The sequence below is a fragment of the Ranitomeya variabilis genome, chromosome 2 (assembly GCF_051348905.1).
Source record: "Ranitomeya variabilis isolate aRanVar5 chromosome 2, aRanVar5.hap1, whole genome shotgun sequence".
In the NCBI taxonomy this organism is placed as follows: domain Eukaryota; kingdom Metazoa; phylum Chordata; class Amphibia; order Anura; family Dendrobatidae; genus Ranitomeya; species Ranitomeya variabilis.
Genome location: NC_135233.1, coordinates 1,108,816,417 through 1,108,837,733, shown reverse-complemented (window position 1 = coordinate 1,108,837,733; position 21,317 = coordinate 1,108,816,417). Strand labels below are relative to the sequence as shown.

Below are 21,317 nucleotides of genomic sequence, written 5' to 3'. Positions count from 1 at the left end.
TACAGAGGAACGTTGTTAGCTATAATGGAAGCCTATGGACGCAGGATCCATCGTTGACTGTTAAAAGTAGGAATCCAGCGACGGATGCCGTCTTTTGAAACTGAGCATGCGCGGAAGAATTTACCGTCAGGGAAATTCTCTCTCGCTCGCTCTCTCTCTCTTTTTACTATTGATGCTGCCTATGCAGCATCAATAGTAAAAAGATACTGTATGTTAAAAATAATTAAAAAAATAAAAATCGTGATATTCTTACCTTCCGGCGTCCCCCGCGGCCTTCCCGATGCTTGCGATGCTGCTGGCAGCTCCCGTTCCCAGTAATGCACTGCGAGACAATGACCTGTGATGATGACGTAGCGGTCTCGCGAGACCGCTACGTCATCTGGTCATTTCTCAATGCTTTACTGGGAACGGGAGCTGCCGGCAGCATCGCAAGCATCGGGAAGGCTGCGGGGGACGCCGGAAGGTAAGAATATCACGATTTTTTTTTTTAATTATTATTTTTAATCTGGGTTGTATTGTGCATGCGTTTTCGCAGCAGAAAAACGCGACAAAGACGCATACACAACGTGTGCAGATAGCCTCGATGGATCCATCACAAAAAGGGACCCCGTGCATCCTGTTTTAACAATCTGGACAGGATCCGTCTTTTCAACATTTTTACGGATTGTGACTGATTGTAAAAAGCAAAAGTGTGAAAGAGGCCTTACAGTGTCATGAGGATTAAATCAGCGGACTTTGGGGATGACCGCTGACGATCTGATGTGTATGGGGGGATTCCCTCTCTTGGAGACACAAGGGTCCGCTTGTCAATTTCAGAATACCTGATTATATTTTTTTGCAGAAGATTAGCTGCTGCTGAGAGTGCGCATATATCAGAGACTCCGGGGAACGGTTGTCTACACTCATCGTGTCTCGAATAGTTTCTACAAACTTTACGTAAAGAACAAGCTGATATAGGAAATGATGCAACATGTCTGGACTTGTGGGATCTGAGCGGCACCATCCAATGACTCATTCTGAACCCATAGTTACAGAGTTAAATATAATTACATAGGTTGAAGATGGCAAATGGTCTATCAAGTTCAACCTTTCTCCACTAATTATATATTATGCCCATGGTGAGAAATAAAAGGCAGAGAAATCTATAGACGTATGTGTGAGTGGTGGTGGCCACAACTTTTAGTTAAACTATTAAGCTAATACAAAAGACTTTGACTTTCTATGAATCAAGGATGTTCACAGTCACAAAGAAGGTCACCAGGATGCCCTCTTCTTCACCTCTCCTGCCATTAAGATGTCTTTGTTGATTGGACTTTGCTTGTCCCCCGACCATAAAAAATAGAATAATTTATTAAATAACCTGCAAATCATTGATACAAGTGACTAAATAGGTCACTGTGACTTCAATCAAAGAAATATGCTTCCTTCTCCATTTCTGAGGCACTTCTGCCTTCTCCTGCTGAAATCATTATTCAGTGCTGTTTTAAGTGTTTTATATCATGTTCATTCTGGATTCACAGTCGCATTGCTCAGTACTGCTGTACAACATTCTCTGCCTCTAATAAGCCCGCTAGATCACTCAAATGCTGAGTTCACAGCTACACAGCTCAGTACAGCTCTACAATGTCATGGACAGTGACTCAGTGGTTAGCACTGTAGCCTTGCAGCACTGGAGTCCTGGGTTTAAATCCCACCAAGGACAACATCTGCAAGGAGTTTGTATGTTCTCCTCGTGTTTGCGTGGGTTTCTCCCATGCACTCCGGTTTCCTCCCACACTCCAAAGACATACTGATAGGGAATTTAGATTGTGAGCCCCATCAGGGACAGCGATGATAATGTTTGCAAACTGTAAAGTGCTGCTGAATGTTTTCACTATATAAAGATTATTTATTTATTATACATGCTGCTTCTGCAATCCAGAGTCCTTCTCCCAATCTACTGTCATTCTCCGACTCCCGAGTCCTTCTCCCAGTCCAGAATCCTTGTCCCAATCCAGAGTCTTTGTCCTAGTTCAGACTTTTTGTCACAGTTCAGAGTCTTTTTCTGAGTCCAGACTCTATGTCTCAGTCCAGAGTACTTGTTCCAATTCAGAGTTCTTGTCCCAGTCCAGAGTCATTGTATAATTTAGAGTCCTTGTCCCAATCCAGAGTCCTTGTCCCAAAACAGTGTCCTTGTCCCAGACCAGAGTCCGTATCTCAGTGCAGATTCCTTCTTACAGTCCAGAGTCCTTGTCCCAGTCAAGAGTTCTTCTCCCTATTCGGAATCCTTCTCCCAGTCCAGCATCCTTCTCCCGATCCATAGTCCTTCTCCCAATCCAGAGTACTTGTCTGAGTCTAAAGTTCTTCTCCCAATCCAGAATTGTTGCCCCAGTACAGAGTTCTTGTCCCAGTCGAGAGGTCTTCTCCAATTCCAGAGGTCTTATCCTATTCCAGAGTCCTTCTTCCAATACCGAATCCTTGTCCCAGTCCAGAGTGCTTCTCCCATTGCAAAGTCTTTCTCCCAGAATCCTTCACCCGGTTTATTGTTTGTTCTTCCAAATTTCCCAGGCACCTCTAATAAGCTTTCCTCTTGGCAGAAGTTTCCCCTGTAGCTGCAGTTCTGCTCTCACTCCTCAGATGTGGAGATACTGGGTATGCAAAAGTCACATGTTGTGGCACCTGTATGTCCTGATCACCACATTTGTGTATCCTGCTTCATAAATCATTACTCAAACATAACGTTAGGAACCTGTTGAACATCCTGCTTCTTCCCCCATCATCTGTATAAAATAAGTAGCACTGGAGCCAAATTGCTCAAATCTCCAGGACCAGAAGACATGTCTCCAGTAAAGGTTTCTTTCCTGCTTCTATTCTTCCTGTGCTGCTCAGGAAACCCTGCCAATGCACGTTCACCACCAAAACCAGATAATGGTAAGTGATAAACATGGATGAATTAAGAACATTGTAGTTGATATTTAAGTATTCTGACAATTCATAAGGGACAAAAGTATCTGAAAAGAAATCTTAAGGGGACAAAAAGTTAATAACAAAAAGAGTTTAGAAGGGACAAAAGATTCTGGAGGGGGCACGGTGCTAGAGAGGAAAAGGCATCTACATGGGGATAATAAGATTTGGAGGGGACAATGGTAACTGAAGTGGGCTCATAGCAGACTTGAGGAGGACAGAGCAATTGGGAGAGTGCCAAAGGGGTTTGGAGAGGACAGAGGCATCTGGAGGGAGCATTTAATAATAATAATATTTATTTTTATACAGCACTAACATATTCCGCAGCGCTTTACAGTTTGCACACATTATTGTCGCCGCTCACAATCTAAATTCCCTATCAGTATGTCTTTGGAATGTGGGAGGAAACTGGAGAACCCAGAGGAAACCCACACAAACACGGAGAGAACATACAAACTCTTTGCAGATGTTGTCCTTAGTGGGGCTTGAACCCAGGCCTCCAGCGCTGCAAGGCTGCTGTGCTGCCCATGCTGGAGGAGATAGCAAAATCCTGAGTGGATAGAAGTATTGGGGGGGATGTTTTAGAGAAATCTGGAGGACACAGAGGTTTGAAGAGGAAACTGAATGTGGACAGATAGATCTGAAGAAGTCAGAGATATCTGGAGTTGACGGAGGAGCTATGTGCACACGCTGCGGATTTTGCTGTGGATCTGCAGCTGTTTTCCCTGCATTGTACAGTACCATGTAAACGTATGGAAAGCAAAATCCGCAGTGCACATGCTGCGGAAAATACTGCGCGGAAACGCAGTGGTGTTTTTTCCTCAGCATGTCAATTCTTTGTGTGGATTTTGCAGCGGTTTACACCTGCTCCACAATAGGAATCCACAGGTGTAGAAATGCAGGTGGAATCCGCACAAAAACGCACAAAACTGCTGTAAATCCGTGGCAAATCCGCGGGTAATTCGCAGTGTGGTTTACCTGTGGATTTTGCAAAAACAGTGTGGAAAAATCTGAACACCAATCTGCAACATGTGCATGTAGCCAAAGGGAACAAACGAGTCTGGAGAAGATAAAGGAGGCCAAAAGGGGCAGATGAAACTGGAAATGGGAAGACGGATATAAAGAGAACAAATAGGTCTGTAAAGTAGCAGAGTCTAAAGGGGAATAGAGGATCTCAATTGGACAGATGAGTGTGCAGGTGAGGTCAGAAAATCTGAATCGGGCAAGATGTCTAGAGAAGACAATGTGAAGATTTATGTAGGGGACAGGCAAGAAAAAGAAGTGTGAAAGAGACAATGGTATGAAAGGGACAGAAGAGTCTGACAGGGAGAATCTGGATGAGGGAGAGGAGACTAAGGCCGGCGTCACACTGGCGAGTTTTACGGACGTATGAGCGCAGAAAATACACCCGTAAAATACGCATAACACACGGCACAATGATTCCCTATGTCCCAGCTCCTATCAGCCGTATTTTACTGATCCGTATTATACGGTCTTCTACGGCCGTACAAAATCCCAGCATGCTGCGTTTGTCACCGTATTGCGCAAAAAAATCGCCAATGAAAGTCTATGGGGGCGAGAAAAATACGGATTACACACGGACCAGCAGTGTGACTTGCGAGAAATACGCATCGGTGTTCTATAGAAAAGCCGGTAATTCAATTGCCGGCTTTTCATTCCTCCTTCACAAACCCGACAGGATATGAGACATGATTATATACAGTAAACCATCTCATATCCCTTTTTTTTGCATATTCCACACTACTAATGTTAGTAGTGTGTATGTGCAAAATTTGGGCGCTGTAGCTTGTAAAATAAAGGGTTAAATCGCGGAAAAAATTGGCGTGGGCTCCCGTGCAATTTTCTCCGCCAGAGTGGTAAAGCCAGTGACTGACGGCAGATATTAATAGTCAGGAGAGGGTCCATGGTTATTGGCCCCCCCCTGGCTACAAACATCTGCCCCCAGCCACCCCAGAAAAGGCACATCTGGAAGATGCGCCTATTCTGGCACTTGGCCACTCTCTTCCCACTCCCGTGTAGCGGTGGGATATGGGGTAATGAAGGGTTAATGTCACCTTGCTATTGTAAGGTGACATTAAGCCAGATTAATAATGGAGAGGCGTCAATTATGACACCTATCCATTATTAATCCAATAGTACGAAATGGTTAAGAAAACACACACACATTATTACAAAGTATTTTAATGAAATAAAGACACAGGTTGTTGTAATATTTTATTATACTGGTAATCCACCTGAAGACCCTCATCCTGAAACAAAGGAAAAATAAAAACTCAACAATATCTCATACCTTCCGTCGCTCAGATCAAGTCCCACGAAGTAAATCCATCTGAAAGGGTTAAATCATTTTACAGCCAGGAGCTGTGCTAAAGCACTCGCTGGTGCCTGTAAGGCTACTTTCACACTAGCGTTAACTGCAATACGTCGCAAATGCGTCATTTTGCCGAAACTACGCATCCAGCAAAAGTTCTTGCTGGATACGTTTTTTTGTCATAGACTAACATTAGCGACGCATTTGCGACGCATTGCCAAACGGTGCGTCCGTTTTGCGACGCTTGGGCGTGTTGTAGCGGACCGTCGGGAGAAAAAAACTTTACATGTAACGTTTTTTGCTCCCGACGGTCCGCTTTTTCCGACCGCGCACGCGCGGCCGGAACTCCGCCCCCACCTCCCCGCACTTCCCCGCACCTCACAATGGGGCAGCGGATGCGTGGGAAAAATGCATCCGCTGCCCCCGTTGTGCGGCGGAGACCACGCTAGCGTCGGGAACGTCGGCCCGACGCACGGCGACGGGTTGTTCCCGACGCTAGTGTGAAAGTAGCCTAAAACCCCCGGGAATGAATGGATTGCAGGGCAATGACCTGTAGTTACCTTGAGTTGCGGTGAGGCACCCTCTGCTGGATGTCCTCATATGAACTCGAGCGTGGGAACTTTTACCAGGCTCCAGTTCATGAGGACATCCAGCAGAGGCTGTAAAATGATTTAACCCCTTCAGATGGATTTACTTCGTGGGACTTGACCTGAGCATCGGAAGGTATGAGATATTGTTGAGTTTTTATTTTTCCTTTGTTACAGAACGAGGGTCATCAGGTGGATTACCAGAATAATAAAATATTACAACACCCTGTGTCTTTATTTCATTAAAATACTTTGTAATAATGTGTGTGTGTTTTATTAACCATTTTGTACTATTGGATTAATAATGGATAGGTGACATAATTGACGCCTCTCCATTATTAATGTGGCTTAATGTCACCTTACAATAGCAAGGTGACATTAACCCTTCATTACCCCATATCCCACCGCTACACGAGAGTGGCCAAGTGCCAGAATAGGCGCATCTTCCAGATGTGCCTTTTCTGGGGTGGCTGGGGGCAGATGTTTGTAGCCAGGGGGGGCCAATAACCATGGACCCTCTCTAGGCTATTAATATCTGCCGTCAGTCACTGGCTTTACCACTCTGGCAGAGAAAATTGCGCGGGAGCCCACGCCAATTTTTTCCGCCATTTAACCCTTTATTTTACAAGCTAGAGTGCCCACATTTTGCACATACACACTACTAACATTAGTAGTGTGGAATAAGCAAAAAAAAGGGATATGAGATGGTTTACTGTATGTAACCATATCTCATATCATGTTGGGTTTGTGAAGGAGAAGGAAAAAGCCGGCAATTGAATTACCGACTTTTCACATATCTCGCGCTGAATTAAATATAAATACAGTATATATATATATATATATATATATATATATATATATGTGTCTCAATGACATGTATATATATATATATATATATATATATATATATATATATACTGTATATGTGTTTTAACGAACATTTGAGCACATAAATCCATTAGATGTCAGTTTTGCAAGCCTGCGAGAAAATATCGCAGTACGGATGCCATACGGATTACATATGGAGGATGCCATGAGCAAAATACGCTGCCACACCCTGCCTACGGATGACATACGGACCACTATTTTGGGGACATTTCTGCATATTACGGCCATAAAATACGGACCGCATTTACATACGCTGAGTGTGAGGCCGGCCTAAATGGTACAGACTAGGGTTGAGCGACTTTCATTTTTTTAAGATCGAGTCTGGTTTTGGGAAACCCGATTTTGTCCAGAGTCGAGTCGAGTGCAGTCGGCCGATTATCGATAAAAGTCGGGGATCGACCGAAACACGAAACCCAATGCAAGTCAATGGGGAAGCATAGTCGGCAGTGAGTGGAGGCCAGGAAAACACCTACAGTGCCCATTTTAATGCCAAAAACATCCATTCTTGTTTCTGAAGCTTGCCAATCTTAATTAACTGTATAATAATAGTTGGGCATAGGGAATTGGGGGAAAGTTGTGGGGGGAGTAGGGCTGGCTCAAGTTTTTCGTGGGCCCAGGAAATGCGGACTACGTCACGGCGGTGTTGCAGGGAAAGGTAAGTATTTAAACGTTGCAAGTGCTGTGATCCTGAGCAAGCAGGGGGGGCCCACTCGTTCGCATTGGCACTGGCACAGGGCCCCTCAAAGTACGGCGGTGTGTTTGCATGGCGGGGGCGCCTCCCACCAGCAGCGACACTTTTGCGTACTCTGAGGGGCCCTGTGCCAGTGACGTCGCCAACGAGTATGCCCCCCCACCTGATGAAGGAACCTGCACTTTCATCTGCACCTTCCTCTTTGTCCCTGTGTAAGGTGGTATAACATGCGGGAAGGGGAACCTTACTTTCAGCAGGGTCAGATTCTGGCTGTGTAGAGTACAAGGGGAATGTAGTGGTCTAGGTCAATGTACCAGCAGACTCATTTAGCAGTGGCTGGGCAATGGGCAGGATGAGGAGGAAACAGATATAGGGCCAAAGAATAAAGTAGGCTAAATGCAGTTCAAAATTGGTAACAGGACTAAACAGGCGGCATTGCTTTGTTCAGTGGAGTAGCAAACCCAAGAGCAGCAGACACTGTTTGAAGGGCCTAACCACACTAGTAGGCCAAATGCAGTTTAATATCTGATAGTATAGGCCGAAAGCCAGAATGTGGAAGCTCAGCTTTGTTCAGTTGAGGACAACACCAGGGAGGGGCAGACACCTTTAGTAGGCCGGAAAAGCCTATTGCATTTTTTAAAATGGTAATTTGGAGCAGAAGGTTGAAGCTCAGCTTTATTTAGTTGAGGACAACACCAGGCAGGGGCACACAGACAGACACCTTTAGTAGGCCGGAAAAGCCTATTGCATTTTTTAAAATGGTAATTTGGAGCAGAAGGTTGAAGCTCAGCTTTATTTAGTTGAGGGCAACACCAGGGAGGGGCAGAAGCCGTTAGTAGGCCCTAACCACCATTTTTTTTTTTAAAAACCACTTAATGAGAGCCGGAAGGTTGAAGCTCAGCTTTATTTAGTTGAGGACAACACCAGGCAGGGGCACACAGACAGACACCTTTAGTAGGCCGGAAAAGCCTATTGCATTTTTTAAAATGGTAATTTGGAGCAGAAGGTTGAAGCTCAGCTTTATTTAGTTGAGGGCAACACCAGGGAGGGGCAGAAGCCGTTAGTAGGCCCTAACCACCATTTTTTTTTTTTTAAAAACCACTTAATGAGAGCCGGAAGGTTGAAGCTCAGCTTTATTTAGTTGAGGACAACACCAGGCAGGGGCACACAGACAGACACCTTTAGTAGGCCGGAAAAGCCTATTGCATTTTTTAAAATGGTAATTTGGAGCAGAAGGTTGAAGCTCAGCTTTATTTAGTTGAGGACAACACCAGGCAGGGGCACACAGACAGACACCTTTAGTAGGCCGGAAAAGCCTATTGCATTTTTTAAAATGGTAATTTGGAGCAGAAGGTTGAAGCTCAGCTTTATTTAGTTGAGGACAACACCAGGCAGGGGCACACAGACAGACACCTTTAGTAGGCCGGAAAAGCCTATTGCATTTTTTAAAATGGTAATTTGGAGCAGAAGGTTGAAGCTCAGCTTTATTTAGTTGAGGACAACACCAGGCAGGGGCACACAGACAGACACCTTTAGTAGGCCGGAAAAGCCTATTGCATTTTTTAAAATGGTAATTTGGAGCAGAAGGTTGAAGCTCAGCTTTATTTAGTTGAGGACAACACCAGGCAGGGGCACACAGACAGACACCTTTAGTAGGCCGGAAAAGCCTATTGCATTTTTTAAAATGGTAATTTGGAGCAGAAGGTTGAAGCTCAGCTTAATTTAGTTGAGGACAACACCAGGCAGGGGCACACAGACAGACACCTTTAGTAGGCCGGAAAAGCCTATTGCATTTTTTAAAATGGTAATTTGGAGCAGAAGGTTGAAGCTCAGCTTTATTTAGTTGAGGGCAACACCAGGGAGGGGCAGAAGCCGTTAGTAGGCCCTAACCACCATTTTTTTTTTTTAAAACCACTTAATGAGAGCCGGAAGGTTGAAGCTCAGCTTTATTTAGTTGAGGACAACACCAGGCAAGGGCACACAGACAGACACCTTTAGTAGGCCGGAAAAGCCTATTGCATTTTTTAAAATGGTAATTTGGAGCAGAAGGTTGAAGCTCAGCTTTATTTAGTTGAGGGCAACACCAGGGAGGGGCAGAAGCCGTTAGTAGGCCCTAACCACCATTTTTTTTTTTTAAAACCACTTAATGAGAGCCGGAAGGTTGAAGCTCAGCTTTATTTAGTTGAGGACAACACCAGGCAGGGGCACACAGACAGACACCTTTAGTAGGCCGGAAAAGCCTATTGCATTTTTTAAAATGGTAATTTGGAGCAGAAGGTTGAAGCTCAGCTTTATTTAGTTGAGGACAACACCAGGCAGGGGCACACAGACAGACACCTTTAGTAGGCCGGAAAAGCCTATTGCATTTTTTAAAATGGTAATTTGGAGCAGAAGGTTGAAGCTCAGCTTTATTTAGTTGAGGGCAACACCAGGGAGGGGCAGAAGCCGTTAGTAGGCCCTAACCACCATTTTTTTTTTTTAAAACCACTTAATGAGAGCCGGAAGGTTGAAGCTCAGCTTTATTTAGTTGAGGACAACACCAGGCAGGGGCACACAGACAGACACCTTTAGTAGGCCGGAAAAGCCTATTGCATTTTTTAAAATGGTAATTTGGAGCAGAAGGTTGAAGCTCAGCTTTATTTAGTTGAGGACAACACCAGGCAGGGGCACACAGACAGACACCTTTAGTAGGCCGGAAAAGCCTATTGCATTTTTTAAAATGGTAATTTGGAGCAGAAGGTTGAAGCTCAGCTTTATTTAGTTGAGGGCAACACCAGGGAGGGGCAGAAGCCGTTAGTAGGCCCTAACCACCATTTTTTTTTTTAAAAACCACTTAATGAGAGCCGGAAGGTTGAAGCTCAGCTTTATTTAGTTGAGGACAACACCAGGCAGGGGCACACAGACAGACACCTTAAGTAGGCCGGAAAAGCCTATTGCATTTTTTAAAATGGTAATTTGGAGCAGAAGGTTGAAGCTCAGCTTTATTTAGTTGAGGACAACACCAGGCAGGGGCACACAGACAGACACCTTTAGTAGGCCGGAAAAGCCTATTGCATTTTTTAAAATGGTAATTTGGAGCAGAAGGTTGAAGCTCAGCTTTATTTAGTTGAGGGCAACACCAGGGAGGGGCAGAAGCCGTTAGTAGGCCCTAACCAAAGTTGAAGGCCAAATGCAGTTTAATTTCTGATACTATAGGCCGAAAGCCAGAAGGTGGAAGCTCCGATTTAGACAGTGGAGGACAATTTGAATTAGGGACTGCAGACAGACTTAGTAGGCTGTCCTGTCATGATTCTCAATGGCGAGAGAACATAGCCCAGCATATATGAGAACTAGCTCTTGGAAGATGGAAACTATACTGACCATGAACTAAACCTGCCGCACAACTAGAAGTGGCCGGGTAGCATGCCTACGTTTTTTAACCCTAGATGCCCAGCGCCAGCCGGAGAACTACCTAATCCTAGCAGAGGAAAAGACAGTCCTGGCTCACCTCTAGAGAAATTTTCCCAAAAGGCAGACAGAGGCCCCCACATATATTGGCGGTGATTTTAGATGAAATGACAAACGTAGTATGAAAATAGGTTTAGCAAAATCGAGGTCCGCTTTCTAGATAGCAGGAAGACAGAAAGGACACTTTCATGGTCAGCAGAAAACCCTATCAAAACACCATCCAGAAATTCCTTTAAGACTCTAGCATTAACTCATAACACCAGAGTGGCAATTTCCGATCACAAGAGCTTTCCAGACACAGTAACGAAACAGCAGCTGTGAACAGGAACAAAATGCAAAAACACACAAGGACAAAAGTCCAACTTAGCTGGGAGTTGTCTAGTAGCAGGAACAAGCACAGAAGGCTTCTGATTACATTGTTGACCGGCAAGAAACTGACAGAGGAGCAAGGTAATATAGCGACTCCCACATCCTGATAGGAGCAGGTGAACAGAGGGGATGATGCACACAAGTTCAATTCCACAAGTGGCCACCGGGGGAGCCCAGAATCCAATTTCACAACAGTACCCCCCCCTCAAGGAGGGGGCACCGAACCCTCACCAGAACCACCAGGGCGATCAGGATGAGCCCTATGAAAGGCACGGACAAGATCGGAGGCATGAACATCAGAGGCAGTGACCCAAGAATTATCCTCCTGACCGTATCCCTTCCATTTGACCAGATACTGGAGTCTCCGTCTGGAAACACGAGAGTCTAAGATCTTTTCCACAACGTACTCCAACTCACCCTCAACCAACACCGGAGCAGGAGGCTCAACGGAAGGCACAACCGGTACCTCATACCTGCGCAACAATGACCGATGAAAAACATTATGAATCGAAAAGGATGCAGGGAGGTCCAAACGGAAGGACACAGGGTTAAGAATCTCCAATATCTTGTACGGGCCGATGAACCGAGGCTTAAACTTAGGAGAAGAAACCCTCATAGGGACAAAACGAGAAGACAACCACACCAAGTCCCCAACACAAAGCCGAGGACCAACACGACGACGGCGGTTGGCAAAAAGCTGAGTCTTCTCCTGGGACAACTTCAAATTGTCCACCACCTGCCCCCAAATCTGATGCAACCTCTCCACCACAGCATCCACTCCAGGACAATCCGAAGATTCCACTTGACCGGAGGAAAATCGAGGATGAAACCCCAAATTACAGAAAAACGGGGACACCAAGGTGGCAGAGCTGGCCCGATTATTGAGGGCGAACTCCGCCAAAGGCAAAAAAGCAACCCAATCATCCTGATCCGCAGACACAAAACACCTCAAATATGTCTCCAAGGTCTGATTAGTCCGCTCGGTCTGGCCATTAGTCTGAGGATGGAAAGCAGACGAAAAAGACAAATCTATGCCCATCCTAGCACAGAATGCCCGCCAAAATCTAGACACGAATTGGGTCCCTCTGTCAGAAACGATATTCTCAGGAATACCATGCAAACGAACAACATTTTGAAAAAACAGAGGAACCAACTCGGAAGAAGAAGGCAACTTAGGCAAGGGAACCAGATGGACCATCTTAGAGAAACGGTCACACACCACCCAGATGACAGACATCTTCTGAGAAACAGGCAGATCCGAAATAAAATCCATCGACATGTGCATCCAAGGCCTCTTCGGGATAGGCAAGGGCAACAACAATCCACTAGCCCGAGAACAACAAGGCTTGGCCCGAGCACAAACGTCACAAGACTGCACAAAGCCTCGCACATCTCGTGACAGGGAAGGCCACCAGAAGGACCTTGCCACCAAATCCCTGGTACCAAAGATTCCAGGATGACCTGCCAACGCAGAAGAATGAACCTCAGAGATGACTCTACTGGTCCAATCATCAGGAACAAACAGTCTACCAGGTGGGCAACGATCAGGTCTATCCGCCTGAAACTCCTGCAAGGCCCGCCGCAGGTCTGGAGAAACGGCAGACAATATCACTCCATCTTTAAGGATACCTGTGGGCTCAGAATTACCAGGGGAGTCAGGCTCAAAACTCCTAGAAAGGGCATCCGCCTTAACATTCTTAGAACCCGGTAGGTACGACACCACAAAATTAAACCGAGAGAAAAACAACGACCAGCGCGCCTGTCTAGGATTCAGGCGCCTGGCAGACTCAAGGTAAATTAAATTTTTGTGGTCAGTCAATACCACCACCTGATGTCTGGCCCCCTCAAGCCAGTGACGCCACTCCTCAAAAGCCCACTTCATGGCCAAAAGCTCCCGATTCCTAATATCATAATTCCGCTCGGCGGGCGAAAATTTACGGGAAAAAAAAGCACAAGGTCTCATCACGGAGCAGTCGGAACTTCTCTGCGACAACACCGCCCCAGCTCCGATTTCAGAAGCGTCGACCTCAACCTGAAAAGGAAGAGCAACATCAGGCTGACGCAACACTGGGGCGGAAGAAAAGCGGCGCTTGAGCTCCCGAAAGGCCTCCACAGCATCAGGGGACCAATCAGCAACATCAGCACCCTTCTTAGTCAAATCAGTCAATGGTTTTACAACATCAGAAAAACCAGCAATAAATCGACGATAAAAATTAGCAAAGCCCAAAAATTTCTGAAGACTCTTAAGAGAAGAGGGTTGCGTCCAATCACCAATAGCCTGAACCTTGACAGGATCCATCTCGATGGAAGAGGGGGAAAAAATGTATCCCAAGAAAGAAATCTTTTGAACCCCAAAAACACACTTAGAACCCTTCACACACAAGGAATTAGACCGCAAAACCTGAAAAACCCTCCTGACCTGCTGGACATGAGAGTCCCAGTCATCCGAAAAAATCAGAATATCATCCAGATACACAATCATAAATTTATCCAAATAATCGCGGAAAATGTCATGCATAAAGGACTGGAAGACTGAAGGGGCATTTGAAAGACCAAAAGGCATCACCAAATACTCAAAATGGCCCTCGGGCGTATTAAATGCGGTTTTCCACTCATCCCCCTGCTTGATTCGCACCAAATTATACGCCCCACGGAGATCAATCTTAGAGAACCACTTGGCCCCCTTTATACGAGCAAACAAATCAGTAAGCAGTGGTAACGGATATTGATATTTAACCGTGATTTTATTCAAAAGTCGATAATCAATACACGGCCTCAAAGAGCCGTCTTTCTTAGACACAAAGAAAAAACCGGCTCCTAAGGGAGATGACGAAGGACGAATATGTCCCTTTTCCAAGGACTCCTTTATATATTCTCGCATAGCAGCGTGTTCAGGCACAGACAGATTAAATAAACGACCCTTAGGGTATTTACTACCCGGAATCAAGTCTATGGCACAATCGCACTCCCGGTGCGGAGGTAGTGAACCAACCTTGGGTTCTTCAAAAACGTCACGAAAGTCAGACAAGAATTCAGGAATCTCAGAGGGAATAGATGATGAAATGGAAACCAAAGGTACGTCCCCATGAGTTCCTTTACATCCCCAGCTTAACACAGACATAGCTCTCCAGTCGAGGACTGGGTTATGAGATTGCAGCCATGGCAATCCCAGCACCAAAACATCATGTAGATTATACAGCACCAGAAAGCGAATAACCTCCTGGTGATCCGGATTAACACGCATAGTCACTTGTGTCCAGAATTGTGGTTTATTACTAGCCAATGGGGTGGAGTCAATCCCTTTCAGAGGTATCGGAGCCTCCAGTGGCTCCAAATCATACCCACAGCGTTTGGCAAAGGACCAATCCATAAGACTCAAAGCAGCGCCAGAGTCGACATAGGCGTCCGCGGTAATAGATGACAAAGAACAAATCAGGGTCACAGATAGAATAAACTTAGACTGTAAAGTGCTAATTGAAACAGACTTGTCAGGCTTCTTAGTACGCTTAGAGCATGCTGATATAACATGAGTTGAATCACCACAATAGAAGCACAACCCATTTTTTCGTCTAAAATTCTGCCGCTCGCTTCTGGACAGAATTCTATCACATTGCATATTTTCTGGCGTTTTCTCAGTAGACACCGCCAAATGGTGCACAGGTTTGCGCTCCCGCAGACGCCTATCGATCTGAATAGCCATCGTCATGGACTCATTCAGACTCGCAGGCACAGGGAACCCCACCATAACATCCTTAATGGCATCAGAGAGACCTTCTCTGAAAATCGCCGCCAGGGCGCACTCATTCCACTGAGTAAGCACAGACCATTTGCGGAATTTTTGGCAGTATATTTCAGCTTCATCTTGCCCCTGAGACAAGGACATCAAGGCCTTTTCCGCCTGAAGCTCTAAATGAGGTTCCTCATAAAGCAACCCCAAGGCCAGAAAAAACGCATCCACATTGAGCAACGCAGGATCCCCTGGTGCCAATGCAAAAGCCCAGTCTTGAGGGTCGCCCCGGAGCAAGGAAATTACAATCCTGACCTGCTGTGCAGGGTCTCCGGCAGAGCGAGACTTCAGGGACAAAAACAATTTGCAATTATTTTTAACATTTTGAAAGTGAGATCTATTCCCCGAGAAGAATTCAGGCAAAGGAATTCTAGGCTCAGACATAGGTGCATGAACAACAAAATCTTGCAAATTTTGTACCTTTGTGGCGAGATTATTCAAACCTGTAGCTACACTCTGAAGATCCATTTGAAACAGGTGAACACAGAGCCATTCAAGGATTAGAAGGAGAGAAAGAGAGGAAGGCTGCAGTATAGGCAGACTAGCAAGTGATTCAATTAAGAGCACACTCAGAACTAGAGGAAAAAAAAAAAAAAAAAAAAAAAAATTGTAGCAGACTTCTTTGTTCTCTCCTTTCTCAGCCAGTAATTTAACCCTTTTTTGGGCCGGTCAAACTGTCATGATTCTCAATGGCGAGAGAACATAGCCCAGCATATATGAGAACTAGCTCTTGGAAGATGGAAACTATACTGACCATGAACTAAACCTGCCGCACAACTAGAAGTGGCCGGGTAGCATGCCTACGTTTTTTAACCCTAGATGCCCAGCGCCAGCCGGAGAACTACCTAATCCTAGCAGAGGAAAAGACAGTCCTGGCTCACCTCTAGAGAAATTTTCCCAAAAGGCAGACAGAGGCCCCCACATATATTGGCGGTGATTTTAGATGAAATGACAAACGTAGTATGAAAATAGGTTTAGCAAAATCGAGGTCCGCTTTCTAGATAGCAGGAAGACAGAAAGGACACTTTCATGGTCAGCAGAAAACCCTATCAAAACACCATCCAGAAATTCCTTTAAGACTCTAGCATTAACTCATAACACCAGAGTGGCAATTTCCGATCACAAGAGCTTTCCAGACACAGTAACGAAACAGCAGCTGTGAACAGGAACAAAATGCAAAAACACACAAGGACAAAAGTCCAACTTAGCTGGGAGTTGTCTAGTAGCAGGAACAAGCACAGAAGGCTTCTGATTACATTGTTGACCGGCAAGAAACTGACAGAGGAGCAAGGTAATATAGCGACTCCCACATCCTGATAGGAGCAGGTGAACAGAGGGGATGATGCACACAAGTTCAATTCCACAAGTGGCCACCGGGGGAGCCCAGAATCCAATTTCACAACACTGTCCCCTGTGGACCATGCATCCACCACATTAACCCATTGCGCCGTAATGGACACGTAATCTTCCGTGGCCATGCCTACAGGTCCATGCGTCTGTTGTCAGGTGCACCTTTGTACTCACAGATTGCCAGAGTGCATGGACAATGCGGTCTTCTACATGCTGGTGGAGGGTTGGGATGGCTTTTCTCGCAAAAGAAGTGTCGACTGGTTAGCTTGTAGCGTGGTACAGCGTAGTCCATCATGGCCTTATTAATAGTAAATAAAATATATAACTAGGCTCTATGAACTTTTAAATAGGTTCCAGGGGTACACGGGCAGCATTGGTGTGGTCAGTGGAGGAGTATTGCAAGTAGGGGCTGCAGACAGGCTATCAAAGGCCTAAAATAACAAACAGTAGGCAGTCATGGCAGTTTTACATCGGTTACATGGATACACAGGCAGGCACTCCAGGCAGCATTGTGGTCAGTGGAGGAGTATTGCAAGTAGGGGCCGCAGACAGGCTATCAAAGGCCTAAAATAAAAAACAGTAGGCAGTCATGGCAGTTTTACATCGGTTACATGGATACACAGGCAGGCACTCCAGGCAGCATTGTGGTCAGTGGAGGAGTATTGCAAGTAGGGGCCGCAGACAGGCTATCAAAGGCCTAAAATAACAAACAGTAGGCAGTCATGGCAGTTTTACATCGGTTACATGGATACACAGGCAGGCACTCCAGGCAGCATTGTGGTCAGTGGAGGAGTATTGCAAGTAGGGGCCGCAGACAGGCTATCAAAGGCCTAAAATAACAAACAATAGGCTCATTGCAGTTTTACAGCGGTTACATGGATACACAGGCAGCTAGGTTGTGAGTGGAGGAGTATTTAAAGTAAGGACCGCAGACAGGCTATCAAAGGCCTAACATAACAAACAATAGGCTCATGGCAGTTTTACAGCGGTTACATGGATACACGGGCAGGCAGCTTGGTGGTGAGTGGAGGAATATTTAAAGTAGGGACCGCAGACAGGCTATCAAAGGCCTAACATAACAAACAATAGGCTCATGGCAGTTTTACAGCGGTTACATGGATACACGGGCAGGCAGCTTGGTGGTCAGTGGAGGAGTATTTAAAGTAGGGACCGCAGACAGGCTTCAAAGGCCTAACATAAGAAAATGGGCTGGCTGTAGGCACTTTATAATTGGTTCCAGGGGTACACGGGCAGCAGTGGTCTGGCCAGTGGAGGACTAGTGGAAGGAGGGACCGCAGACAGGCTTCAAAGGCCTAACATTAAAAAATGGGCTGGCTGTAGGCACTTTATAATTGGTTCCAGGGGTACACGGGCAGCAGTGGTCTGGTCAGTGGAGGACTAGTGGAAGGAGGGACCGCAGACAGGCTTCAAAGGCCTAACATAAAAAAATGGGCTGGCTGTAGGCACTTTATAATTGGTTCCAGGGGTACACGGGCAGCAGTGGTCTGGCCAGTGGAGGACTAGTGGAAGGAGGGACCGCAGACAGGCTTCAAAGGCCTAACATAAAAAAATGGGCTGGCTGTAGGCACTTTATAATTGGTTCCAGGGGTACACGGGCAGCAGTGGTCTGGCCAGTGGAGGACTAGTGGAAGGAGGGACCGCAGACAGGCTTCAAAGGCCTAACATAAAAAAATGGGCTGGCTGTAGGCACTTTATAATTGGTTCCAGGGGTACACGGGCAGCAGTGGTCTGGCCAGTGGAGGACTAGTGGAAGGAGGGACCGCAGACAGGCTTCAAAGGCCTAACATAAAAAAATGGGCTGGCTGTAGGCACTTTATAATTGGTTCCAGGGGTACACGGGCAGCAGTGGTCTGGCCAGTGGAGGACTAGTGGAAGGAGGGACCGCAGACAGGCTTCAAAGGCCTAACATAAAAAAATCGGCTGGCTGTAGGCACTTTATAATTGGTTCCAGGGGTACACGGGCAGCAGTGGTCTGGTCAGTGGAGGACTAGTGGAAGGAGGGACCGCAGACAGGCTTCAAAGGCCTAACATAAAAAAATGGGCTGGCTGTAGGCACTTTATAATTGGTTCCAGGGGTACACGGGCAGCAGTGGTCTGGCCAGTGGAGGACTAGTGGAAGGAGGGACCGCAGACAGGCTTCAAAGGCCTAACATAAAAAAATGGGCTGGCTGTAAGCACTTTATAATTGGTTCCAGGGGTACACGGGCAGCAGTGGTCTGGTCAGTGGAGGACTAGTGGAAGGAGGGACCGCAGACAGGCTTCAAAGGCCTAACATAAAAAAATGGGCTGGCTGTAGGCACTTTATAATTGGTTCCAGGGGTACACGGGCAGCAGTGGTCTGGTCAGTGGAGGACTAGTGGAAGGAGGGACCGCAGACAGGCTTCAAAGGCCTAACATAAAAAAATGGGCTGGCTGTAGGCACTTTATAATTGGTTCCAGGGGTACACGGGCAGCAGTGGTCTGGTCAGTGGAGGACTAGTGGAAGGAGGGACCGCAGACAGGCTTCAAAGGCCTAACATAAAAAAATGGGCTGGCTGTAGGCACTTTATAATTGGTTCCAGGGGTACACGGGCAGCAGTGGTCTGGCCAGTGGAGGACTAGTGGAAGGAGGGACCGCAGACAGGCTTCAAAGGCCTAACATAAAAAAATGGGCTGGCTGTAGGCACTTTATAATTGGTTCCAGGGGTACACGGGCAGCAGTGGTCTGGCCAGTGGAGGACTAGTGGAAGGAGGGACCGCAGACAGGCTTCAAAGGCCTAACATAAAAAAATGGGCTGGCTGTAGGCACTTTATAATTGGTTCCAGGGGTACACGGGCAGCAGTGGTCTGGTCAGTGGAGGACTAGTGGAAGGAGGGACCGCAGACAGGCTTCAAAGGCCTAACATAAAAAAATGGGCTGGCTGTAGGCACTTTATAATTGGTTCCAGGGGTACACGGGCAGCAGTGGTCTGGCCAGTGGAGGACTAGTGGAAGGAGGGACCGCAGACAGGCTTCAAAGGCCTAACATAAAAAAATGGGCTGGCTGTAAGCACTTTATAATTGGTTCCAGGGGTACACGGGCAGCAGTGGTCTGGTCAGTGGAGGACTAGTGGAAGGAGGGACCGCAGACAGGCTTCAAAGGCCTAACATAAAAAAATGGGCTGGCTGTAGGCACTTTATAATTGGTTCCAGGGGTACACGGGCAGCAGTGGTCTGGTCAGTGGAGGACTAGTGGAAGGAGGGACCGCAGACAGGCTTCAAAGGCCTAAAATAACAAACAATAGGCTCATGGCAGTTTTACAGCGGTTACATGGATACACGGGCAGCTTGGTGGTGAGTGGAGGAGTAGTGCAAGGAGTGTCTGTCCCAGTACTCCCAAAATATAAATAGATGTTAATGTCTCGCAAAACAACCAAAACAAAAAAAAAGGTGGCATACTTAGGTACAGGGGTGGGCTCATCTGCTGAGTTTCTGACATAGTAATTTGGCAGTAACTATTTAATGGTGCCAATATAGGACACAGACACAGACTACTTTAAGTTGCATCATAGATGTCTACAAATTTGTATTGTCAGTGCCAGACATTGAATGATGTCAGCGAATAGACTAAAGATTGGTGGAGCTGTGCGACATAATTTTGCATGTGGTAGAGCACATTTTGAGCTGGGGTAGGGGGGAACTCTCTAGAGGCCGGCGGGACCGCCCCAGGGCCCCTCATGTTACAACGGTGTGTCTGACGTTGGGTGCGCACCACCACCGCCAGAGACACTACATTGTACTATGAGGGACCCAGTAGCAATGCTGTCAACCAAAAGCGAGCACACCCACCTCTTCAGACAAACAGCAGTCTCACGGGTGCTTGCGCCAAGTCGCGATACCACGGCCCCGTGTGGGGAGTTTGGCCATTTAGGGAGGTGTAAACATGTCGTATGCTGTACAATCAGCTGCAGCAAATTAGACATTAGAAAAGTAATTCACAGGCAAGAGCCTTTCATAGGAAAGCTAGGTGTCGGCCGGGCAAGGTGGGGCAAAAGATTTCGAAATCCAGTTGTGGTTCATTTTAATGAATGTTAGATCGTCAACATTTTGGGTAGCCAGACGAGTCCTTTTTTCGGTTAATATTGAACCTGCAGCACTGAATACTCTTTCTGATAGGACACTTGCTGCCGGGCAAGCAAGCTCCTGCAATGCATATTCTGCCAATTCTGGCCAGGTGTCTAATTTGGAGGCCCAGTAATCAAATGGGAATGACGGTTGAGGGAGAACATCGATAAGGGATGAAAAATAGTTAGTAACCATACTGGACAAATGTTGTCTCCTGTCACTTTCAATTGATGCAGCAGTACCTGTCCTGTCTGCGGTCATAGCAAAATCACTCCACAACCTGGTCAGAAAACCCCTCTGTCCAACGCCACTTCTGATGTGTGCACCCCTAACACTCCTAGTCTGCTGCCCCCTGGAGCTCGTGTGAGAACGATCACGTGCGCTGTGTGCTGGGAATGCCTGAAGCAAACGGTCAACAAGAGTTGATTGTTTGGTTGCTAATATTAGTTCCAAGTTCTCATGTGGCATAATATTTTGCAATTTGCCTTTATAGCGTGGATCAAGGAGGCAGGCCAACCAGTAATCGTCATCGTTCATCATTTTCGTAATGCGTGTGTCCCTTTTTAGGATACGTAAGGCATAATCCGCCATGTGGGCCAAAGTTTCAGTTGTCAAATCTCCGGTTGTGATTGGTTGAGGGGCAGTTGCAGGCAAATCTACGTCACTTGTGTCCCTCAAAAAACCAGAACCCGGCCGTGACACGCAACCAATTTCCTGTGCCCCCGGGAAAGGTTCGGCATTAAAAATATACTCATCCCCATCCTCCTCCTCGTCCTCCACCTCCTCTTCGCCCGCTACCTCGTCCTGTACACTGCCCTG

General features: G+C 46.5%; 1 protein-coding gene across 1 annotated transcript in view; it reads left to right on the top strand.

Annotated features, from left to right (window-relative positions):
• The first annotated feature begins 2,751 nt into the window (after nt 1-2,751).
• Nucleotides 2,752-21,317, top strand: part of LOC143810248 (antileukoproteinase-like) — a 45,111-nt gene continuing 26,545 nt past the window's right edge. Inside the window, exon 1 of the mRNA XM_077293113.1 lies at nt 2,752-2,910. Within this exon, the coding sequence (XP_077149228.1) occupies nt 2,817-2,910 (94 nt within the window). The 5' untranslated portion in view covers nt 2,752-2,816. The remainder of the gene's footprint in view (nt 2,911-21,317) is intronic.